Below are 25,621 nucleotides of genomic sequence, written 5' to 3'. Positions count from 1 at the left end.
ATAGCCAGCATTGCAGCTGCTGCCGGTCGCGCGCCATTCCGTTTAGGCGGGCTTTTTGACCAGAGAACTTCGCGCGACGTTCGGTGAGAGGACCCGCCTTACTTATTTATATTAAATATCGTCAAAATTAAAAAGAATAATAAAAGTATATGACAATACTCCAGGAAATTACAGCCTAGGCTCAATGATGGTCCGTTCTGACGGCTCTTTCTCTCTGACCCTTAACTTCGTTCCACAGATTCGGTGAGAGGAGCAGTTGCCTCAGTTTGTAGTATAAAATTCGAGAAAGTTATATGGAAACACTTAAATTATGACAATAACATAGTATTAAAAATGACTGAATAACAATATTAAGTTTTAGTTTTCTTACACCACTAGTCTTTTGGATAATTGTCATTAGTCTTTGTATTTTAAATATCCTTTTCAGTTAAATGTATAGTATGAGTAGAATAGGAATTTCGTAAATGTTGTCAACAAATTAAAAATTAAGAACTGAAGTGATACCTAGGTCCTAGCGAGCTGTGGCGTTGTCGCTAAGGCTATCCTTTTCTCTGTGGACCGTTTTATTCACAGGGGTCTTTATTTACTAAAGTTAGTTCTTCAATTTTTACTAGTTTGTTGTAACAATTGTAAAACAAATAGCGAGATTGTGGGGGAGGTTAGAGTAGATGTCATGTCAGTGACACCCGCATAGTTCCGGTAATGCAAACCAAAGGTGGTATTTTATTTATTATTATTATTATTATTATTACTGTTGTTGTTTAAACACTTGTCATTTTTATTACACTGAGGTTGCCAAGCAACCGTGGCTCGGTACCACACTGATAATAGCCCAAGCGGTGTCGCGCGCCCAGTGGAGTTAGTGGGTCATTTGATTCGGCGGAAGCGGGAGAGCCCTGGTGTTGAACCCGCTTTGTTGGAGACCAGCAGGCGAAATGCACGTTGACGTTGTATGTGCAATGCATGTGCACATCCTGTTGTCTCGACTCCTTTCACTGCTGCCATTGCAATATTGTATTTTGCTGTGACAACAGGGCATCAATTCTATACAGGCTTTTGGTGCTGCCCTGGGAACAGGCGGAAAGAAGGGTAGCTGGAAGCCTCAGGGTCTTGAAAACTGCTTTTAGGTACCAATAAAAAGTGCCCTTTTCAAACTGAAACTTGCAGACAAACATGATTTTTTGCAGAATATTTTTTTTTTTTTTTTTTTTGTTAGTCACATACATAGTCATCTTGACACAGTGGTCACAAAAAAAAAATCAGTAAACCAGAAAGTACTGAAAATTGCTCAATTTAAAGGGGGTATAAGTATTTGTCCCCTGTTGAACCTTCTCTGGCAGGCTTTAAACTTTAATACAGGTAAACCTGTATTAACTTGAGACACTGATTTGGAACAGTTTTTTTCGCAGTTGCACCTACTAGCAAAACTGCTCAAGCGGTGTCTGTGAACACCACTTACATTTTCATTTATTCATTTAGCAAACGCTTTTGTCCAAAGCCACGTGCATCTCAGCAAAAGTACAATTTATGCAGTACGTTGAGAGAAGGAGACATAGCTGCAGACATGAAAGTCTCAAGCAAACCTAGTTTGTTGCCTACCGCTTGCTGCACCAAGATTCATCGTTCAAGCAGGTGCATAAGACACAGGATAGACAAATCCCGATACCCACACCAATTTTTAATTTTTTTTTTTTAAATTAAATATTATACGCAAATGAGCAGTACAATACCAGAGTAATGGCTGAATAAAGGTTGTATCTGGGGATGCTTCTGGAGTTATGATGCATGAACAGTAACACCATAGATGATCTGAAGAGATCTTGGGTGAAATGGATCTGGAAAAGGTGAGTTTTCAGACCCTTCTTGAAAACAGAGTTTCTGCAGTTCTGAGTGACAAGGGAAGGTCATTCCACCACAATGGACCCAGAACCGAGAACCTTCAAGCTTTGCCTTTCGTGCGCAGGACCACCAAGCGAGCAGAAGTATATGAGCAAAGGGGCCTGGCTGGGGTGTACCGGTTGATCAAGTCCTGTAAATAGCCGGGAGCAGTTCTATTGATGCGTTTGTACACAGTAACCAGGGTTTTGAATTTGATAGGGGCAGCTATAGGAAGCCAGTACAGAGAGATGAGTAGAGGAGATACATGGGAGCACTTTGGAAAATCAAACACAACTGGTGCAGCAGCATTCTGTAGAAGCTGCAGAGGTCTGATAGCATTAGCAGGAAGGCCACACAGAAGAGAGTTGCAGCAGTCCAGATGAGAAGTCACCATGGCCTGGACAAGTAGTTGGGCAGAGTCAGTAGTGAGTCACTTGTCTTTTCATCAACCCTTACTGCCGGTGCCTGTTCCTGAAAAGCGTCCCCTTAACATTCCCATACATGGTGTAGATGGTGATACCTGAATAGGTGTGCATTGGTGATTTGTGCCATAGATACCCCTCTGCATTCAGGACATAACATTGTACTTAGATTTATCATGACCCTGCTATGAAACTTTTTTTGTGGAGTACCTTGAAGATTGTTGATCTGTGTACATTATCTTCCATCTCAGCCACTAACTTCTGTACTTTGTTTAGACATTATTGAAGTAGCTGTTCTAAGTTCCCATCTTGCTCAGCAACTAATGCAGGAGGCCGGATTTTTGCACTATGACTATAGTTTCATACTTTTTCAGAATTTGTCTTCAGTATGTTTATTTTTTTCATTCCTTTAACTGATGCTTTTCTCCAAATGATCTTAAATTGTTAGGTTTGAATAATGAGATACTTAGTCACTATTCATTTATACAGCTGGGTAATTGTTACTCTATCAGTTCAAGATAAGTATCTTGATCAAGGGTACTACAGAGAGATTTGATCTTGGGTCCTTCAAGTGTAAGACAACAGCTCTAACCACTACATCACTCCCTGGTTCCTGTGTTGTTTGAAAATCTGTCTGATGCTACAAAATGGCAAGAGAAAGTGTTAGGTGCTGAATAAACCTTCCAAGACACTGGAAGGTGCCTTGTCAGCTTTGTCCATTTAGACATTACCAAAACCCTAATGTGCTATCACCATGTAGTCTGCTGTCACACTGGATGGATAATTGTGCACTAAGAACAACTGTTGTGTTTTTGAGGACTCTCAGTTCTCCAAAGCATTGTTTGCCTCCATTTAACTCCCTGTAGAAATGCTTCACCCCACTGCTACTGGAGAATTGTTGACAGACAACGATCAGTTTCTTTCTTTTGCAAAGTAAGTAAACCATTAGAAAGTAACTGTAAATGTAAGACCTACTGAATGTGGCATAGTTCCACTGTTTCTGTATGTGTGTTTGTTTTTTGGCTCAGGAGGTCCCAGACAGTTCGACGTGGGTATGAGATGGAGAAAGCTGCCTTCTTGCCCCCATTTCTGCAGCCCTGGTCCTCACCACAGGCCACCTTTGACTTCTGGAACAGGTTTTTATCACTCATTTTTTTTTAACTATTGCTCTCATAAGCAAATACATTGTAAAATCACTCTGTGGAGTCACTCTAACAAAATTATTGGATCATGCTGATTCCCACGTATCCCCATTTAATAACACTCATTTAGCTGAGCTGAACATGTTGACATGCACCAAATATAACTAAATATAAATGGTTTTTAATAAACTTTTCATTACAACTTCCAACATGCAAAATGTAAGACTATTTAATATTGTTGCATAAATGTTATTTCACTTTGCCAGAGTTCCTCTGGTGTTGCCACTAGTTACTGACTAGTGGTTAATGGTTGCTGGGGACAGTAGAATGTACGGATGACACACACATTCTCTTTGTATTGCTTTGAGTGTCTGTGTTTCGGTATACATATGTACATGTTCTCATGCACTCTGCCCCCAAATGTCAAGCAATGAAAGATCTGAAGTTCCCACCACCCCCTACAAGTTTCTCTGGACAGAGAACCACATTGACGTGTCAACTGAGGCTGTAAGTTTACTGCATAGTGCATGTTGTGAGCATATCAGTACTATAGATAAATTGTTATACAGTTAGATACATAATTCAATCAGTCCATTATCAAAAACAACTTGTCCAATTCAGTGTGTTACCATCAATTAAATATTTTTTTCTGAAAAATCTACATTTGATGTTCAGATATCCATTAACCTTGAACCCCGATTTACGATGGTTTGACTTTATGATGGTGAGCTGGCAATAGACATTCAGTAGAAATTGTACTTTGAATTTAGAATTTTTCCCAGGTAAGCAATATATAGAGCGATACTCTCTCCCGATGCTGGGCAGCAACAGTGATCTGCCTCTCCCATTCTGTCACACACAGGTTTGTATTAGGTGTATTAAATGCATTTTTGACTTACGATATTTTCGACTTATGATGGGTTTCAGGGAACGTAACTCCATCGTAAATCGGGGACCACCTGTATTTTTATCTACAAAGCCTAATGTTGACATATCTAGATCTTATTTACAAGGCCTAAAGATGTTTCCTCTAATATTTTTTCATCTGAATTTGAAACTGGCTCTGTTTAGATAATCTATTTAATGCCTTTGCTTCAGATAGCTCTTACAGTTTGAAAGGGTTATACTCCAAGCTATAAGTGGTAAAGCTGGGAAATTTCTAGGTTTAACAACCCAACGAAGAAAGGATTCTGTTGCTAACTGAATGCACTCAACTGAGTAATAGGCAGATGAAACAAAATTTACGTTAAAATCAGGCCCAAGAATAACTCGTTTCTTTCACACATTGTTTCTGACCAAAGGGAAAGAAATACAAAAATGTTTTTCAGCAACTTTCCAGCATAATCTATATATTCATTTACCGTGTCTACGAATGTTTCATTGTCCATGATGCTTATTATACAGAACATTAGTTTATGACCTTGGCTGTGTTTAACAGACAGTCCCTTTGTACAAGGTTACAGCTATAATAGGCTGTGGCTCAGTTGCTCCTACTCCACCCCCTGATGGACTCATGAGGAATTTCACTCTCTCTTTTCATGAAGGTGGGTGGCACCATGGAGCAGGCCTCGTTTGAAGGCCTCAGATGGCTAAGGGATGCAGGACCAGGCCTGGAGAGACTTCCCACCCCTGCTGAGCTGATGGGCCGCAGAAAGAAAGGGGGAGGGAGAGCAGCAGCTGAGGGCACTGATGCAATGCAGCACAAGGGGGCAGTGGTGCTGCATCACATCAGGGACCTCAAGAAGAGACAGGATGCCATTGACCAGTAAGGGAGAGGTGGCAGACCATGCTTAAATATTACAAGATTGGCAATTACAAAGTATCACTGTGTAGCAAATGTCAGCTTTATTAATAAATGGTGACTATTGTCAGTCTGACAAAATGTATGATCTATTCTATACATTGCAAGCATTTATTCTGTAATTCCTTATGCATGAAAGCATATAAGTGCTAGATAACCTCCTGTGATAGGTTTTTAATTGGCATCTGGTTCTGTGTTAACAAGGCCAAGAACAACTAATATAGTGAAAAAGTGATCCACCTATGTCACACACCCATCTGTGAGTAGATGTGTATTTTTGACAGGTTGAAAAAAGAGAAGTGGTGGGGTTCTGCTGCAGATCGTAAGAGTAACGCAACAGAGCAACTGGCCATGTTGGTGACCATGAGCCCTGGCCACCTGGAGACCCCAGATGGCTCCAATAGTTGTATTGGGTGGGGGCATAATGCCGCCACTGGTGTCTTATTCCCTCCAGTGTTTGACAAAAAGGAGGTACAGTCTGACTGACACAGTGTGTTCAGAATGACTTTGTGTGTTCACATGTACACAGCTTAATATTGTAGTATATGTAGATGTTTAAAGTGCAAAGCTATTAATAAGCTTTTGAAAGGTCATGAGGAAAATACGGTATGTTGGAATGGAAAGTACCGCCTTTTCTTTTGCTAGAAAAACAAGATTAGAGAATTCACTTGTAAATGACTAGTGTCAGTGGTGAAAGCAATTACCCCCCTCCTATGTTGGGCAAAACTAGATAAGCTTCTGAGAGGGTCTAACATTTTATATCTTATAGACAAATATCCTATATAAGCTACATTTACAGTTGTTCCCCAGAAAAGTGATTGTGTGCATGTCTTGACCTTATCACCTTTATACACGAACTTGAGAAATTAAACAAATGCCTTTTAAGACCCTTAATAGTCAAGCTTTATTAAAAATATATCGAAATTTTTGTTGCCATCAGCAACAATTTTACTTCTTTTTTTATATCTCTGCAGGTGACATTTGGTGGATATGAAAAGGAGCTAAGTCTTGTTCCAGGGGGGAATCCTATGCTGTCTTTTGTCTTAGCAAATGCTGAACGGCAGGTCCATGGTAGTCACTACATACCATACAGTTCCCAGAAGGAATTCTGGAAATTTAAGTAAGCTACAGAATACTGCATATTTTTGATATGATAATAGAACTGTAGAATTTAATAGTTAAATACTGTCGTATAGCCTGAAGCTTATTCTGCCATATGCTTGCCTTGTTCAGTTTTATGCTGATACGTTAATAAATTAAATTTTTTTTAATGAGTTTTTTACTATACAAGTTTGAGCATTGTTTGGAGGTTGTTATGTAAGAAAACAAAACACTGGACAACATGTAGGTTAAACATGAACACGTTATTCCATGTCCTTTAACATGAAATATAAGGATGTTATTTGAAATATACACCTCTGTATTTACACTTGGGTGTCCAGGAAGGTCACAGGGTCACTGAAGGAAGGTGCAGAAAAAAGGCAAAAAAATGCATATACTTTTAGCAGGCTATGCCTCATTTGCTCAAACAACAAGTGCATAAACTTTAAACACACAGCTGGAATGCAAGCCATTCTGTCCTGGAGGACTCTGACCCACAGAATCCATATGTACAAGAATGCCACATTCTGATAATTCCTTTTTTGTTAGACGTGGCATTTTGCCTCAGTGGCACAGTCAAAATTATTTGTAATGTCGTAGTGAGAAATCAACACTCTTTTATAAGGTACATCGCTCACTGATCTCAAAAGGTCATCTCCTTCTGTGGAGGTTCTGGATTTAAAAGAAAAACAGGAGCATTCCTCAGTTTCCTGTGACAGTCCTGACACCTACTGGCTGGAAAAGAATAGCAGCTGAGCTTCATACCACAGGGGGGTGCTACAGCTGCCATGACTGAGTGAGTACCTGTATACAGTAGCAAAGTCTAATTTCATACAACCTGATCTTCTTTCCTGTATGGTATGCTGTTTTCTTTATTGCTCTCTCACACAGTTCATGTATACGCATATGGTGTGTGAATGAAACACTGGGCTTTGTCAAAACGTGAGGTCCATGCACCCTCGCTTGCTGCGTTTGCTGTAAATGATGCCAAAGACTTCTGCTACCGTGTGGATATGTTTCAGTTTACAGGACTCTCATATGATGCTCATACTCACAGCATTGAAAAATTTTCACTTTAAAGTGTAAAGAAAGCTATGGTCACTGTTAAGGGATTTTAGTGGACTAATTCAAGGTTTTTAATTGGGAAAGTTGTCAGTTCATTTCACTGAACATTAGTTAGCTGTAAAATCTGAGTTCAAATGTATTTTGTGTGGTAGGTTAAAGCTTGTCGTTACTAATCACTAATTTATAATTATTTCTTTCCTTTGTATTGGATTTAAATTAAAAAGTTTTTTTAATCCAACAATCCATAGTTCTGAAAGCATGTTGTACTGTAAAAACAAGTGAAGCTTGTATTAAAAGCTTGTTATAATACAATTACATTTTGCAGTTGTGTCTTCAATGGCTAAAGAAAGAAAATGTGTAGCTATTTTGTTTTATTGATTAACAGGTGTTTTAATAATGAAGATAGTAGATCACATATAAAAGATGTTAATTTTTAATAATTGATTTTGGGTAGAGGTTTGCATTGTGAATGCCTCCAGAATGTAATGTTATTTGATATATTGTTCCTGTTTCAATATTTGTTTTTAACATGTACATATATGGTACAATAAATAACACATGTAGAATATGTTTGAGCTATATACTAAGTAACTCACTGGATACCTACTTGTCCTTGGCAGGGCTGTGACAATCTGGAGGCTGTCTGGGAAAAACAGGGCACTAGGCAGAAAAACTGTATAGTTTAATTTTAAAAAACGATTCAGAACTTATTACTACCTTTCAGATTTTACATTTTTATTTTTCATGTTTTTCCTGGTCTCATTCCATAGATATGTCATAGTGCTTTGGGTGGGGTAGTGTAGCGGTTAGTCTTTGATCAGAAAGATGATTATTCAAATCCCATTCCCATCTACTGTAGTATACTTGAGCAAGCAAGAAGGCACTTGCTAAATTGTTACAATAACAATATCCTGTTTTTTTACACAGGTATCAGCAGCTTTTGACAAATGCATCAGAAAAATGAACAACAATAGTTGTTACAAGTAGATTAATACTGGTAAATTACATTTTACAGGAATTCACAGTAAATGTAAATTCAACTGTTTCGAAAAGTCATAAAATAATACAAATTGTATAGAAATGAAAACGTCTGCTAAAGTGCAAACGTATTGGTTCATATAACAAGAATATGTATAATAATTATTTTTTTTCCCCTCTATTACTGTGGTCTTCTTTCCCTTTGTGTAATTTTAAGGCTGGCTTGATAATTTTAAAACCTTTACATTCCTCGATTCTTGGGGAATCTCTCTCTCTCTCTCTCTCTCTCTCTCTCTCTCTCTCTCTCTCTCTCTCTCTCTCTCTCTCTCTCTCTCTCTGACACACACACACACACACACACACACACACACACACACACACACACCCCGCGCGATGACGTCACTGCCCAGAAGAAGATGGCGGCTCTTAAGAAGAGGGCGGAAGGTGAGCGGAGATCCGCAGTGTTTCTTTCCTGTATTCCCCGTTTCTGTCGCGACGTTGTCTTGTGCTTTCCGCGCTGTTTGACGCAGCCATTCGGCGGGGCGGGTTGCCGTTCGCGGCCCGCGCGTTCTTGCCATGTTTTGCGCGCCTGTCGGGTCTCCTGTGTTGACGGCGCCCGGGGTTCCAGCGTCGGCGGAGCTTTGATGTACTCCTCCTCGGCGTGGTGCCGGAATGTGCGTTAACGTGCTTCCGTGTGCTGCTTTGATGTGCTGTCCTGTCCATCGTATACGCGCGCGAGAATCAGAATGCCACGGGCACGGCCGTGCTGCAACCCGGCGCGTGGACGCGTGTAAAGATAATTAACCGCACGTGTGGCTGTTGTTGCTGGCTTTCCACACAGTGACAGTTCGTGCGGAGCAGTGAGCTCCGTGGTGCTGCTTTATGGTTGCTGCTGGATGAAGCTCGTGGCCCCGACGCTGGGGTGTGCTGCAGCCTTCGCTCTGTCTGTGTTGGGGTCTCAATGGGAGAGGACAGCGCACACACCCAGTCACTGGGGTAGCGGAAGAAACGGGCACCTATCTCTGGTTGGAACCCTTGGACTCCATTGGACATGTGCAGCATTGGTGAGGAAGGCCAGCTTGGCCTGCACTTGTGTAAAGTGTTTACACTGACTAGTACAGAACCAGAGTAATACCACTCCTCTTGTTACTGCTCACCGGTGGGATTCCCAGCCTGATCGATTACCTGCCACATCGCTTTTGGCTCATATTGACAGCTCTGGAACGTTGAGTGCTTGTGTTGAAGGAAAGTCCGCCCGTCCGAAGATGGCTTTTTGCCTGCTCTTACACGCGGGGACGTTCCCAGGACGTGACCTGTACGTGTGTGTTGCTGCCATAAAGCCTTTCTTGTTGATATGTATGTGTGTGTGTATTTTGGTGCTCCTGCATGCAATTCATTCATTCATTCATTCATTCATTGACTGGGCCTCTGGGTAACATTTCGGTTCTGTCATACGAACCACACTGTACCGTGGCCTTCTCCTCCTGTGTTAATTATTAATTTTAACACGTACGGTGGCTTGTTGAACGTATATACTGTACACAGAGATATGTTTGCATGCCCCCTCTTTCAAAGAAAAAGTTTAATTTAAGTATTGTGGTTGCTAAGGGGGCTGTTATACTGGTGTCCGGCTTATGTGACTGTTTCTCAAGGCGTCTGTTGCATTAACAGTGTTACCATGCTGGCAATCTTTTTTTTTTTATGATGTATGAGTCACGGAAAAATGGACTGAGGTAGAAGCATCATGGTTCAGTATTCAGAGCAGAAAAGGACTTAGTAAATGGTGTATATCCTGAAGGTACACACAGTAATGGTGACGCTGGATAGTTTTACAAGGCTAATAGCTCAGTGAACTCAGGGTTCATCTTTTTTTATAACTTTTTGGAATATTAAGTTCTCCATGTAAAGGGGAGCTCCACTTTACAATTTTTCTTTTGAAAAAGTGGATTTTGAACTCCTGACACAGTCTGAATTGACTGCAAGAATTGGAGTTTGTATCAACTCACTCATTTGTCAGCATGATTGCAGAGAGGGCATATTAAAAGCAGTTTGATGATGAGACATGCTGTCTTATATATTTTAGAAAATTGCCATTTGTCTTACCACCTTTTTTTTCAAATGCTACATGATTTCTCCTGCAGTGTGTCCCCCCAATGCAAGAGCAGTGCTGATCGATACAAACCACGTAAGGAAAAAACGGGGGCGAGCAGTGAGTGGAGGTCTATTCCCACCACTGTTTAAAATGGTCTTCCTTTGGAAAAGGTCAGGGAATGTTGTTTAAACACAAGGGAGAGTGCAAGAGCGCAACAAAAATAAAGGTAGTGACCTGTGATAAGAGCAGATGAAGGGATGCATGTTCTGGTACTGTCTTCGGTCTTTAGACGACGTGAAGACATGTGGACTCAAATTCAAAACAAACCCAGAAATGTATGTGTATTGGAGTGACCACTGGAGTAATATGAGATTTGAGAGGCTTGAAATAATGTAAACCGGGTCTCACACCCTTGGCCAGTTTGTTGCTGCCCCATGTGGGTTTTGAACCCCTGGTGGGTCCAGTTACATCCAGTAACAAAACTCCTGGAGAGCTGCAGTCCCGTGAGGGTTCTCCGCCTCTCTTGGGTCCCGAGCCGAACGTCTCGCAACATGACTCATGATTGATTTAATATGCTAATGACAGTTAAATTGTTCCTGTCATTGTGCTGCTCTAGTTTTCTTAATGATGGGCCTGACATTCGTCCTCTAGGTACTGAGGTAATTAAGCTTTAAATTAGGATGTCTCATGGTGCTGCCTCTGATGGCAGCCCTGCGCTGTGATGTTGCCATTTTACATAAAGCAAATTAGGTCCATTTTTGAGCTACTCACAAAACACTGAAGCTTAAAATGTCTAATTAAGCATAATTACATTCAGATTTTTATGTAGCCAGTTATTAAAGGATGCAGGATGTCTGACCGATTGATTCAGAGCATGCGAGTTTAGTATTGTTGTTTTAAAACGGTGTGTGACGCGTTGTTTGAATTGGCTGTTGTCTTTTTTTGTTGAGGACCAGTTGTAATGTTTTGCCTGAACCTCTTCTGACAAACTTTACTTTGTGTGTACAGGCCGTTAGTAGCACAATGGTTAAGGACACGGCCTTGTTTGATGTCATCTGTTTAGCTCTCAGGAGGTGCTCTATAGTTGTGCCCACGTTTGCTGTATTTGTGTGTGGATTTCTACCTCGATGGTAGGTAATATAATGTTCGCAGCAGTTGTCTTGTACTTGTAAGGTTCTGGGTTCAAATCCCGCTTCTTGCTGTAGTATCCTTCATTAGGGTACTTACCTGAATTAATGCAGTAATAATTACTCAGTGTTAGGAATGGGCAAATAACTGTACACACCTTAGTATACAAAACTGACATAGTAAGTTGTTTTAGATAAACATGTAACAAATTAATAAATAATAACCTCCTGTTTGTTTCCATTTGAGGAGTTCTCTCTGTGGACACAATGTGAAGCATATTGAACAAGATGCTGTGTCAAGAAGCTTTCCGGCATCTCGCCTGCTGCTTGCAGAGCAATTCAGTCTTTTGCGAGAACTGTCACAACAAACCCTAAAAAATAAACATCTTATTTCATCAGTTCTGTTTACCGATTATGGGCTCGGAGTTCCTCAGAAGAGCAAATATGACATGTTTGTGACCTCAGAGGATCTCCTTTCCCTCAAAAGGAGGATATTTGTTTCTATTTAGCATAAAGTTTTGTTTTTTATGCCTTAAGGTGAGGTGTACTTGCCACATCTTTGAGGTTCTTTTGTTACATCACTTGACAGTCATTGCCGTTTTATCCCTGTGTAGATGCACAGTCGGTGGATGGCATAAATTCCTTTATGTTCACATTGTTATTCATGGAAGTGTGAAAGCATCTTTCTCACACACACTGTCGCTTGTCTCCGTCTTGTCCTCTGTCGCCAGCAGGCGCCGCACAAGATTTGGTTGCCTGATAATGTGGTATCCAAGCAACGAGGAAAGGTGGAAAAGAGGAGGCGAAGGTTCAAATGGAAGAGGATCGAAGAGGGAGTCTGGTACTGGAGTGTAAATAGCCTTTGGAGTGGCAACACGTGATGGGTGCATTTTTGGAGTGGACCAAAAAAAACAAAAAAAAAAAAAAATCTGGCTTTTAGCCTCTTATGGAGCGCGTAGCTTCCGGATGGGGTTTATGATGTTGAGGTGACCCTGTGGAGGTGTCACACCATGCCTTTTCATGTGTATTCCTCCAACTCGCGGTGTTGCTTGTTCAAATTCTACTGTGACGCTAAACATCCTAGTGTGTTTCGGTTTGGTCAGCATGGTGGCTCTAACATTTTTCTGAGGCCAGCTCTGGTCTGCATGAAGGGAATGTATTGTGTGTTTGTGGTGGGCGGTTCCTTCAAACTTTCTATGTCTCAGGGTCTGAACTTGTGTTTGTGTACAAGAACCCATTCCTCATCCACTGTGGGAGTGTGACCATGCTCTATGAGTGGGGTTAGCAGTGTTTTTTTTTTTTTGAACAGGGAAGATGAATGGGGCCGTTGTTGATCTTGGGGCAGTGTTCTTCCACAGCTGGAGGTCCTGTTCCGTCAGTGGTTACTGGTTATGTAAGCTGTAGAGTTGTACACGCCAGACGAGTGCCCAGGGTAAGGCACTGAACATACTGTGCAAGCTGTTCTCCCACTGGTAACGAGATGTGTGTACACAGGTTCGGAGTTGTGTACGTCAATTTTTCGGCTTTATTGCAAGTGATGAGTGAGTGAGTGGGTGGGATGGAGCACCTGGCTCTCACAAACAAATGCTGTTTAATGGGTTCGAGCAACAAAATCCTGTGATGTTATCGCCTGATTTTCTGCTGTTCCTCCTGCATTTGGTATCCTGTTGGCGCATGTTGTGATGGTTTCGCAGGTGCCAACTTGTAGTATGAGCATGTCTTGTCTCCCGTTTCCCTTTGAAACAGCAACAGTGTGCAGGACACGCTGGAGTGTGTGAGAGCCCCCTGCTGGCTGGAGGAGCGCTTCATTGCCGGGGCTGCTTCACCATGAACAACAAGGAGACAACCACTGAGTCTGGTAAGAGAGGCATGGATATGTTGACAGTTTATCTTTGGTAACAAATGCTTAGAAAACACTTTGCGTTACTGTGCCAGAAAAGCATGCTGGTACCGATTTAATGCCTCCGCACTGTGAGAACACCCGCTGCATAGCCCTGTTGAAGAGCCTCATCTCTCTCTCTTTCTCTCTGCACAGACAGTAGCAGCCAGATGAAGGTGTTTCTGCCTAACAAGCTCCTGGAGTGCCTCCCCCGTCCCTCTGCCCTGCCCAAAGAGAGACTGCGCTGGAACACCAATGAGGTGGGTGTGTGCAGGAGGAGGCGGACAGGCCGGGTAGAGCATTGATGCAACAGTATCGCCAGTGACAACCACAATCTGAGGAGAACCTCCTTGCGTGTGTTTGAATATGCAAATTGATTTACGTAACGGGAGAATCGTTGCGCTACTTTGTGCATCTAAAGGCTCTGGCAACGAAAATTTAATACCGACTGAGAGGAACCAAAGCCGGGATCCAGTTCTTGGGTCCTCAGACTAGAGCTGCCAGGGAGAACAAATCACAGATTGTTGATAGCACCTCTGGCACTGCATTTTTTGTAGAGTGAGAGCTCTGAAACAGAAAGGAGTCAGAGAAGGTAGAAGATAGAAAGGAAACAGAAGACGAGGGTTGGTTGGATAGGTGAATGCATAGTGTAAATGAAAGACAAAAAAATCCACTGAATTGGTGAGGAAGTATTGAATCTGTGAGTAAAAATTGTTGGTTAGATTACAAGAATCAAACGTTAGAGACAGAGGGAGGTATGACACACATGCAAGGAGAAGAGGATGAAATAGTGGTGGTAAATGACCACAGTGTAGTGGTTAGAACTGCCTAGTTTGGACTCCAAGCACCCAGGTTTGAGTTCCATCTCCTGCTTTAGTATTCTTGCTCAAGGTACTTGCCCTGAACTGATACAGTAAAAATACCCCTGCTGTATAAATGCTAAAATAAGTCAATGTAACTTATAAAGCTAAGCTACATAACAGAAAAACTTTTGTTCGGCAAACGTGAACGTGAACTTGCATACCGTTGCAGGAGATTGCATCCTACCTGATCTCGTTTGACAGACATGAAGAATGGCTATCCTGCTCGCTGAAGACCAGGTAGATGTTTCACTTGCCTCTTGCATCTCTTCAATCCTCCTTTTCTTTGAACCTGACCCTTGACATTATTTGACCCATTTGCATACCTCTCTCCTGCATTTCTAATCAGCTAAACAAGCAAGCAAATGCGTTCAGTTCATTTGCAGTCTTTCTGCATCTTTACAGCAGTACATTGGACTGATTGCTGTGCTACTTAGCTTAAAGATCTTTAGAAATTTACACTAAAATACTTCTATATATACTGGCTCCATGTGTTATGAGCGTTTACACATTTTTCGAGAGAGATGTTCCTGTCTAGAGTAGGACTTTCCACCTTCTGCTAGTAGGCATTAAGGCGCACTCACATAACAGGAGTGGGAGTGCCGTCGGTCATGTCACTTTTGTTTCTGCAGTTTGAGTGTCTGAACAAGGAGCGTTGTACCTGTTTATGGAAGAAGTATTTTTGTTTTCAGTCATTTAAATTAGTTTAAATTTTAATGTAGTCAAAACTGAGAAACATTTAAAATTATTACAGCACACTTTCTCTGTACTATAGCTTTATCCAAATCCTATACAGAATCTACTTAATGAATAAATCAAGGGACAACTGCATTGTTAACCTTTTGATTGTGCAGACATTAAAGAAAGCTGAAAGTGGCCAGAAGCTGAAAAACATTACACGTGCTTAAGACACAAATGGGTCAACTGTCGACTGATTAGCTGTTTGTGGAAAATTTAAGATAATGCAAAAAAAGTGTACTGAGTATTAAAGGGCAAGGGTAGTGTTCATATGCCTTAGCTTTATTAGAGGTTTTTATGAAACATAACTGGAGAATAAAACAGGGGATGTCTGTATTAAATTTTAATGATTGTGACTTTGTGGTAGAAAGGACTTTGGATTTATTAACAAATTGAGTTACAGACTTTTGGTCACAGTTCTGTTTGTAAGTTGAATAGCCAGTTGATAGTGTTGTGTTTTTTTTTTTTGGGGGGGGGGTCTAATGTAACAAAACTGATGGTCTTCACTCCATACTTTTTCTTCCTCCAGGCCTGTGAACGGCTCCGTCATACTGTACAACAGGAAGAAGGTGAAGTATCGCAAGGATGGCTACTGCTGGAAGAAGAGGAAAGATGGGAAGACAACACGAGAAGATCACATGAAGCTGAAGGTGCAGGGCATGGAGGTGAGTGTTCCCTGCGATACAGATAAAAAATGGCAACTTGCGATGGCCAGTAACAATCCTGGCTCACCCTGAATGAAAATGATTGTCAGTGCTGTATAAAATTTTTAGTGATTAAAGTATAATTTCATAGGAGTATAAATTAAATGTACATAATGAAGGTTTTCCCCACCAACATTTTCCCTTGCTCACCTGGTTTATAAGTATTTTAAGTAGCAAGTGAAATTTATGCCATTAATGAAGTTTATATGACTTTTCTGCCAATTGGAAAAACACTTTATAAGCAACAAAAAGGTCAGTTGCACTCCTTCATAGTTGTAGAGGGAAACAGTCAAGCGATGTTGCTACATCATGTTCCTTCAAGGCTGAAAAAAATTGTGAAATTGATATATACTATATATTCTGTCACATAATGAAGTTACACTGGACATATACACCACCTAAATAAAGTAAAAATATATTTTTAATTTATGCATTTAAGATTGTGTCACTTTAATTTAAATGTGTGGTCCTCAGACCAATTAACAGAAATGATTATGGCCCTTAACAAAAAATCACTTTCTTTTCTGCAGTGTCTCTATGGTTGCTACGTCCATTCCTCCATTGTCCCAACATTCCACAGGAGATGCTACTGGCTACTGCAGGTGAGAAAAAGCCATAAAATGCCTTGCTGGTTTCTGTTAAAATGGCTACAGTGCACTATTTGTTAGTGTGCATAGAACCTCTTTATTAATTGTGCTCTTTTAACCTGGAAAGTGTCATGGAAGACCTAATAGCATGCTGATACTGCATGACGTTGTGTAGTGTATTAAGAAGCGGTTCGTGTGTCTCTCTCCATGTTCAGAACCCAGACATCGTGCTGGTACACTACCTGAATGTGCCATCCCTGGAGGATTGTGGGAAGGTGAGCCGTCCGCTCTTGTGTGCAGTGGCCGAGCGACGGGACAGCCTGCGCTGGACCAGGGAGGAGCTGCTCTCTCAGCTCAAGCCCATGTGTGAGTACCAGCCGTGCACTCGCTGTCAGTGTCGGAGAGATGTTGGGGTCCATTAAGAGTGTATGGTCCCTGTGTCCACAAAGCAAAAAGATGAAGCTGAAGACAGATTAGGAGACTGGATATATGGCTATTCTTGTGTGTGTGGATGAACGAGTGCATGGCTAGTTCGTATAGTTCTCACGCCTACGGACATTGTCTCTGCGCCGATCCAGTTCACAGCATCAAGTGGTCCTGCAGCAATGGCAATGCAAACGGCACCTCTGAGTTTTCCATTGAGCAGCTGGTGCAACACATCATGGATTCCCAGCAGACGAAACCTCAGCCCCGCACACACGCCTGCCTCTGCAGCACGGCCCTCGGTGAGAACCCCCGCTTCCTATTTTTCCCTGAAAATGTTTTATCAATTAACTGTGTACAGTGTGCCAGTTGCTTTTACCAATATTTTAATCAGCAGACAGTGAAAAATACCTTTGTGCGTACAGCGTGTAAAGGGGGAGGAGTAATAGATGGGGGGGGGGCATTGCCAATGGACAGGGTGGAAAAAGGGAGTGGTGATGGGGACAGGTAGATGAAGAGGAGAATGATGAGGGAGGGGGGATGATGGGGAGTTTTTTGGTGATAAAGATGGAAAAACTAAAAGACAATGGGTAAAATACCCATACAAAATACCTGTATCTTTTGCTTGACAAAAGGGATTACTGTGAAGAGGCTTACAAGCATCACCTGGAATAACGATTTACAAGAGGTGCATTCTGTAAACGGATAACTGTGGGCAGGAAACAGTAGATGAGACATTGCTTTTGAGGTTTGAACGTTGGCATTCGCTTTGATCAACCTCCCTCTCTCAGCTCTCAGCTGGTCTCTTTCTGTTGTCCCCTCTTTCATTCCATTCCTCTCTCTCCTCCAGCCTCCGCGGGGGCCAACATTCCTCACCGCTGCAACAGCACCAAACACCGCATCATCTCCCCTAAACTGCCAGCACGCCCCCTGCCCTGCCATGCCCTGGCAGAGGTCCAGAACCTGGCTGCCAGCGAGGGAGTGTGCTGCGGGGGCAGCCGTGAAGCCGAGGAGGAGGACACGCCAACTGGAGGAGGAAACGGCAGAAGTGGAAGTGGTGGAGGGAAGACGGCTGGCTCGTTTCCCCAGCCGCAAGCCCCGGTGACGGTGGTTCAGAGGCTGGATGTGCGAAGTCCACCAGTGCCCCAGGACAGTGTGGGGGTCTCCAAGTTGAAGACTGTGTCCTCACCGGGCTCCACGGACTCTTCTGCTACTTCTTCTAGCCCACTTCAACCACATCAAGCCCCTCCCCTAGCGCTCGGCAATGGCAGCAGCACTGCCCGCAATGGTTTCTATGGAAACCAGAGGAGCCTGGCAACTGTGACCTTGCCCCAGAATGCTGTCATTGTCATGACGACTGCCATCAACAGGGCCAAGGATGGAGAGGACTCCAAAAGGGAGCTGAGCTTCAACCGTGTGAACCCGGCTTCCCCCCGCTTGTCAGTTGGCCCATCCAGCTGCCTGGTTCTATCACCTGTTCCGCCCAATTCTGAGACACCCCCTCCCCCTGCCTCCACGCCCTGCACCTCAATCTCTGTCACCAACTCCCGCCCCCACTCAAGCAGCACCCCCACACCAGGCGTGGCCACCCTCAGTCTCACATTGCTGCCCAGCCCTGTGATTGGGGGCCTTCTTTTGACTGACCGTCTCTTACCTGGGAGTGATTCCTCTGCCCCGCTCTCTCTGCTGTCCCCTCACCCACCCTCACCTGCTCCGTCTCCCCTGCCGGCTGCCCCTCAGCCCCTACCACCTTGTTCCTCCTCCCCTCCCCCATCTGCCCCTACCCTTGAAACTCCCCCAGCGTTTGACCCAGACTCCTTTCTCAATAGCCCTAAGCAGGGGCAAACCTATGGGGGGCCTTCCCACACAAATTCCCTCTCTACCCTGCAGGCTTCCCCATCCTCTCTGTCCCCACCTCTCTCGTCATCTCCATGTGCCCCCTCACTGTCCCTCTCCCCCTCCTCACCCCCATCTTCCTCCTCCCCTTCCTCACTATCCTCATTCTCATCAGAGACAGAGCGAGGGAAGGATGGCGAACGGGAAGTCACCTCCTTTGTCACCACCTCTACATCCCTTGCTTGCTCTTTGTCTCTCTCCCCCCACCCACCTTTTGCCCTATCACCTTCCCATACTGCACCCCCTGAACTGCCCCTCTGTTTGGAGCCCTCCTTGAGCTTTGGTAATCTTGAGGGGCTTGAGGCTGATGACCCGGCCGTGGTGGGAGTAGATGGCCAGAGAGAGGGCCAAAACTTAGACAGGGATGGGATTCTAGGCGGGTTCCTGTCACCAGAGCCACCTCACTCGGAGCAGGGCGTGGACCCTGTGCCAGAGTGTGCCGAGTCACAGTCTTCACAGCTTAAAAGCACTACAGTTCCACAGCCTGGTGGCCCACAGCTGGTGAATGATGGGTTACTCCTGGTACTGCAGCATCCTGAGCAGCAAAAGCAGGATCAGACTGTCCCTTCTGAGCAGCCAGAGCTGGAAGTGAAGGATCAATCAGTTCATGTGTTGCAGTATGCACTGCGGAAGATTCCAGAGGAATATGGTCAGAGGTGCGAAGAGGCACCACAGCTGGACCCACAGCTACCATTTGCTCAGCGGGGGCTCTCCCAGCAGAGCCTAAAGCGGGAAGGGCCTGGACACCAGCTGCTGGTCCTCCCAAAGAAGCCCCTTGCTAGTCAGCCAGCACAGACACAGCAAGAGGAGGCCCTTCGAGATTGCCCTCTGGGAGACTTTGGGAGCAGTCACAATGGGCTACGCAACCCTTGGATACAGGTGAAAGAAGAGCAGCTACCTCCCCCTCCATCCTCCTCCTCCTCTTCCAGCCTAGGTTGCTGTGAGGTGGAGGAGACACCCATGGACACCAACAGCTTGGGTGATGGGGGCAGCAATGCAGGCAAGTCTGCACTGGGGGATCTATCCGTGAACAGCAGGAGCACCCCAGCGGGAGCAGAGCAGAGCAACCCCTTTGTCATCTCCTTTGACAGCCAGTTCCCAGACCTAATCTCAGAGCTCATTGCTGAGGACTGCCAGACAAACCAGACTGAGGGGACTGCACCTGAGCTCCAGGCTCACCCGGTCCCATTCCCCTTCCCTTCACCCTCTCAGTCACACTCTGAACACCTAGCCTCAGAAGGGCACTACATAATGCCCCCACAGTCCACCTCAGTATCATCCTCGCTTTCGTTCCCTGACTTCACCACCTCGATAACGTCCCAGGGACAGAGCAGCGACCCAGGGACAGAGCAGCGACCTCTAGCTACCATCACAGACTTCTCCCCCGAATGGTCTTACCCAGAGGTGAGCGTACTGCTCCTTATGCTTTATGTATGAACATATACATGATTTATCTCCATCGCTCCCAGCAGGCCTTTAAACGAAGACTAAAATTAGACATTTATATTTAACAGCACTATTCTTTATCTTCCCAAGTAATTTTTTTTTGAGGCTATATATGATGATGCAGTAGGTAAGTACAGGAAGTGGTGGATTTCTGTTGTGACACTGTGCATGATAGTGAGTCCATATGATGAGTTGCAATGACTGACATCAGTTGTTACTGATCAAAGAAGCTTTATTGTAAAGGTGTGCTGTGATGTCGAAGTAGCTTGGTATGTTGTCCAGAGTAGTTTACGACAATAGGAGTGTAGTTTTTGGTTTCACAGGAGCTCAGTACGTTTCCCTTGTTTAAAAAAGGCTCATATCATGAAAATTCAGACTAATGAGCAAATATAATTTGCATAACATTTGCATAAAAATCTTTCAACTCATACTGAGGAGAAACACCTTGAGAACAACAATTGTGAAATTGAGCACCCCAAGGTGAGCAGCACCCACCCCCATACATGATGTTGGTTTTCCTGTGCATCTCAGTTTTGTAGCCATGCTGTCTTGTAAGCATCTGACTTCTATAAATTGTTTTCAACTATGAACTGTCATAACAAGTCCTTGAGGGGCAAAAAGATTTAAAGTGCTCAGTTTTTTTTAAAAAAAAAAAAAAGGAAAGCCTTACCTGTCTGTTGAAAACTTGTGGTAAAGCAGAGTTTTCTCTTCAAGGCAATATTATCAGTCTTTTTGTTGGATTTGTTTGCCATACATTTATCTCAAATGACACTTTACCAATAATTCTACAGAGAAGGGTTATAAATGTTCCAAGTAATTATAGTAATTAAAAATTGTCTTGTTCGATAATGCTACAGTAATATAAATCTTCATTTTATCTAGTGCATTTTAAAGCAGCTTTTTAAAGTTCTTTAAAATAGTGATATAGGTTTCAGCTTTAAAGCAATTTACAATAAATAGGATATCAGAAAATTAAAACTTACAACAATAAAAAAGCAACAGCATCTGTCAACTGTCACTTGTCTAATGCTGGCTTGCAGTTTTTCAGGCAGCAGTGGGTATGAAGCAGAGTATAGCCTGGATGGGATTCCAGTCTGTTGGCAGAGCAGTGTCTCTCTCTTTCTCTCACTCACACACAGTGGGCAATGTAGAGTCACCGGTTCACCTGAAGCGCATGTCTTTGGACTGTGGTATGAAACCTGAAGGAAATCTACACAAACATCAGAACCTGGATACTTCAGATACACTCAGCTAGATTCAAACTTACTTGCTGTGCCGTCAAAGAACAGAATAAAACTAAAAAAAGAGGAAAAATAAGTGAGACAGAGAGGGGATAGAAGAAAGGAGTGTTCAAATATGTCATCTGTAAATGATCGTGTACATGCAGGACTAAAGTATAGATTTAGAAGTGTCCAGAGTAGTGCAGATTTTCTGAACTCTGCTTTGAATTAAACTTTTTCTGTGTTTAAAAGATAATTCCAGGACTTATTTTGCAGAAAAAAAATGGACAAATTTTTAATGACTGGAGCACTAATTTTGATGGTGGTGTGATCTTCACAATGCTTCAGTGTTGCTCCATGCTAATTCATTTAAAGGAAACCAGCTGCTGACTGTCAACACAGTTCAGCAAAAGAATTTAAGGCAGCTAGTTTGAGGAAGGAGAGACTGAAGACTGGAACTTGAAGATGGCTGAGTAGATCCTTGGATTATTGTCTAAGATTTCTGTTAGCCTTAGACATTTCTGTTGCTTTTTTTGGTTTTGCCCCCCCCCCCCCCCCCCCCCCCCCCCGCACGTTTGATAAAGTCGCTTCATTCCCATTTTCATTTGGAAGAACCTGTTGTCTTGAACCTTCATCTTTCCCATGTGGCCACCTCCATCTCACGAAAGTGCACAGGACTTGCAGCAATGGCTGAGATGCATGTGCTCTGCTCCCGCAGGGTGGTGTGAAGGTGCTTATCACAGGGCCCTGGACGCAGACAGCAGGCCGCTACTCCTGCGTGTTTGACCGCAGCACCGTGCCTGCGTCACTCATCCAGCCAGGAGTGCTGCGCTGCTACTGCCCTGGTGAGATGCGTACGTGCATATATGCACAGATGAATCTTTACACCGGCACCTTGCCTTAAGAACACACTTCGGACTAAATATGTTTGTAACTCCTATTTTGTTCGTAAGTCCAATGTAATTTTTGCTATTGAGCCACAGTTGATGAAAGCTATGTAGTACAGACATCTTTTATTCACAGATTAGATTATGCAAATACCTTACATGAACCTATAATAAATAAAAATGCTTTTTTGCATTAAGTCTGAACTACATTCAAATTAAATACATATAAACTTAGTAAAATTTTCTACAGCTTCCTATTCTGTCTCAATTAACTGAAATATCTCCAACATGCATCATTTTGTCCTTGATCAATAGTGCTTAGAAATGCTGGCCATAACCTTTAAACACTGTGGAAACATGTTGAACAAAGTCTGTGCTGTTTTTTAAATCATTATTATTAGTTTTGGGTGGATTCAACTACCATGTATCAGCTACACATGTAATTACAGGTTTCTTTTGCTCTGCAACACAAATTTTACAAAACAGATGTGAAGAAAATGCTATTTAAACTAGTGTGTGGAAAATAGCCAATGTATTTTTAGACTCATGTGCATACGTTTTATTATGGCATGTTTTCTACGTTGCCAATGAGTTATTCAACGCTCACTTGTCTGTCCATCACACTGGTTATTGGCTTAGAACCCCTGAGTTGTCAGAAGTGGTAAGTAGACGTTAGTCTTCATACATACAGCTGCATGGGGGGAAAAAAGTCATCTTCAGTGCGTTATACTAACACTAGGGGGCAGTCGTACACAACAGTTCTGAAAGTGTATCCACTTTGGGTTCTTTTGTGTGAGATGTTTCACATCTTTAGTTCTGGGAAAGTGTTTTGACCCCTGTACTGAACAGCTTTGTCATAATCCCAGATTTCTTTCCTCTTTAATAATGTGGTATAGTTTGTACAGATAAACAGAACTGATGACTGAATAGCACTAACAAGAGCTGTTGAAATGTTGCATCAGTGGTTATGACTTTTTCCATCTGAAATAAATGTTCTCACTCACTCACTCGCCCAGCTCATGCAGCAGGACTGGTCACACTCCGGGTGCTGGAAGACACGGGCTTGGCCTCTTCCTCTGTGCTCTTTGAGTATCGCCCCCGCTGCGCCTCCTCTCTGCCCTCATCACAGCTTGACTGGCTCTCCCTGGATGGTGAGGCTCTTTGCACCTCAGTCCTGTCCTTTTGTCCCACTCTCTCTGACTTTGAGTTTGAATCCACCAAAAGGTAATTGATGTTACTTCTATAAGAAATCAGTGGAGAGTGAGGAGATTGAAGAACAGGACATATAGATGAGTACTTTATTGATTCCTGGGAGAAAATTGAACAACCTTGAAGACAAAGCCTGGTCCTATGTGGGGATCCTGGTCTCCACATGTACATTGTGAATGGAGCCCTACTCACCAGCGCACACCAGGACTCTTCACTCAGAGATGATTATTCCACACCACAAGGCCAAGCAAACTTCAGCTAAACACACTCAAATTGGGACTCTTTGTAAGGTGACACAAGGGAGCATGTGGGTTTAGGAGTGTTTGAGTGATCCTGCATCTTAAGAAAACAGTGCTAAGAGTATAAGGTTAGCAGGAAGTGTAGCGGTTAGAGCTATTGTCAACTGTTGTTGGAGGTCACAGGTTCAAATCCTATTTCCTGCTATAGCATGCTTCAACATGGTATAGTAGCTGAATTGATAGTTAAAATTACCATGCTGTATAAATGGGTGAATCGGTGTAAGTAGCTTAACAGTATAAGCTGCTTTGGAGAAAAGTGTCGGATCGATAGATACAAATCACGTTTCTAGTTAATAGTGTTTCATTGCTCTCTGTGCTCTGTTAGGAGCTGTAAGGTACCTTCTTCAGGAAGGCTGTGATAGAAAAATAAAGTGAACAGAATGGCCGGTCAGCCAAAGTGTCCTTTCGGATCTGTTGTAGTCACACGGAAGGTGCCAAACGGTTACTGAGACCACCCAATGGTCCTCATCATCGTGCCTCTTCCATGTTTAGTCTATCATTGTAACCGACGTTCAAACACCCAGTCCGCGTACTGTGTAGAACCAGTGCTATGTGCTTTGCACAATGCTGGATGTAGTGGCTAACATTCTTCCTATCTTGTTCAGAGTTCTTGTTAATAGAAACAAATGGTGTAATAGTCTGCACTGAGCTTTCACAAGAATGCACATTCATCTCATAGCACACAAACACAGGGTGGAGATGGAAGGGTGTGCACCCAGCCGGTGATTCCTGAATGCTAATCTGCTTTCCTTTGTCCTTAGTGAAATGAATATGTGACTGGTGACACTCAATTCATTGTAAGAAGAAACTTGTCCTTCCTGCTGACAGACAACCAATTCCGTATGTCCATCCTGGAGCGCCTGGAACAGATGGAGAAGAGGATGGCAGAGATGGCTGCCAGTGACAGTCAGCGGCAGCAGGTTGCACGTTCAGTGCCAGGCACAGAAGAGAGGGTGCAGGCTCCTCAGGTATGCAGCCAGGTGGAGAGTGCTGAGAATCCCCTTTGCAAACAATGCCAGCAACATTGTTATTAGTGTTGTGGTTCCTGGCTGACACTTAAGATGCCTGCATAGTTGCAAAATGGTAAGTGTCAATTTCAGAAAGAAGGCTTTTCAGAAGGGGTTGTAATGCAAAGTCCTTCTGCTTTGAGGGGAAGAAGGAACTACATCAAGCTGAGAGAGAGAGAACAGCCTGTTTGGGTTCCAGGCATTAAATAGGAAGTGAATTTAACGGAAGCTAGCTGCTTAGCTGTTGTATTTAAATAGCCGTAAATGTAATTTGTCAGATGTTTTACTTCGTTGAAATGAGAATGCTACTTTTTCCTTATTTCCGCTCTTTCTTCTAATGGTGTTTTTCTTGTTTTTGATTAATTCATGAAAGGGAGTTATATTTCATAATAAATCCCTCATACTGATATTTACAACATCATGTTGAGCTTAAGCCATTGTCACAGAGTTTCTCTCATATCCTTCCCCAAGTCCGGTCTCTGGTTCGAGCAGAGGATTGTGGCGATATGCGAGAGGATGATGGCCGTGGGACATTGGGCAAGTGGAGGTCAGCCCACAGACAGCGGAGAAAGGCTCCTCCACTCTACCCGGCATCGCGGGATGACCCTCCTCCACCTGGCAGCTGCTCAGGGTTATACCCAGCTGATCCACACACTCATTCACTGGAGGTACTGGTTTTTTTTACAAAAAGAATGCTCGTATTATGAGAGTTTACATGTACGTGTAATTTGTGCCCTAATATTTGCACAAATATGCACTCAAGCACTTTGTTATAAGAAACGCTTTGTGCTGAAACAAGCTTGCCAGGATCTCTCTGGAATCGCTAGACTGACTTTCATCATAGTTTAAAACCAACATCT

At 43.1% G+C, this 25,621-nt stretch overlaps 2 protein-coding genes across 4 annotated transcripts in view; both read left to right on the top strand.

The window, feature by feature from the left end:
* Nucleotides 1-6,367, top strand: LOC108920237 (uncharacterized). Its single transcript, XM_018728853.1, has 7 exons — nt 1-83; nt 3,167-3,233; nt 3,329-3,436; nt 3,871-3,949; nt 4,987-5,207; nt 5,528-5,714; nt 6,218-6,367. Exons 2-7 carry the CDS (start codon nt 3,169-3,171, stop codon nt 6,365-6,367), a joined length of 810 nt encoding a protein of 269 aa, XP_018584369.1. The 5' UTR covers nt 1-83; nt 3,167-3,168.
* Nucleotides 6,368-8,771: 2,404 nt separating this feature from the next.
* The window catches only part of LOC108920349 (calmodulin-binding transcription activator 2-like), a 29,537-nt gene continuing 12,687 nt past the window's right edge, over nt 8,772-25,621 (top strand). For 2 of the 3 annotated variants that reach the window (XM_018729048.2, XM_018729047.2), the window contains exons 1-13: nt 9,194-9,451; nt 13,353-13,464; nt 13,642-13,745; nt 14,518-14,585; nt 15,613-15,748; nt 16,318-16,389; nt 16,590-16,740; nt 16,953-17,099; nt 17,648-20,097; nt 22,078-22,204; nt 23,263-23,397; nt 24,583-24,722; nt 25,233-25,429. In XM_018729048.2, coding sequence (XP_018584564.2) covers nt 9,284-9,451; nt 13,353-13,464; nt 13,642-13,745; nt 14,518-14,585; nt 15,613-15,748; nt 16,318-16,389; nt 16,590-16,740; nt 16,953-17,099; nt 17,648-20,097; nt 22,078-22,204; nt 23,263-23,397; nt 24,583-24,722; nt 25,233-25,429 — 4,007 coding nt within the window. In that variant the 5' untranslated portion in view covers nt 9,194-9,283. Of the gene's footprint in view, nt 8,832-9,193; nt 9,452-13,352; nt 13,465-13,641; nt 13,746-14,517; nt 14,586-15,612; nt 15,749-16,317; nt 16,390-16,589; nt 16,741-16,952; nt 17,100-17,647; nt 20,098-22,077; nt 22,205-23,262; nt 23,398-24,582; nt 24,723-25,232; nt 25,430-25,621 lie in introns of those variants that run through there. The other variant, XM_018729049.2, reaches the window with a different exon arrangement.

Source organism: Scleropages formosus, chromosome 21, assembly GCF_900964775.1.
Source record: "Scleropages formosus chromosome 21, fSclFor1.1, whole genome shotgun sequence".
Taxonomy (NCBI): Eukaryota; Metazoa; Chordata; class Actinopteri; order Osteoglossiformes; family Osteoglossidae; genus Scleropages; species Scleropages formosus.
This window is presented reverse-complemented; position numbering and strand designations above follow the sequence as displayed.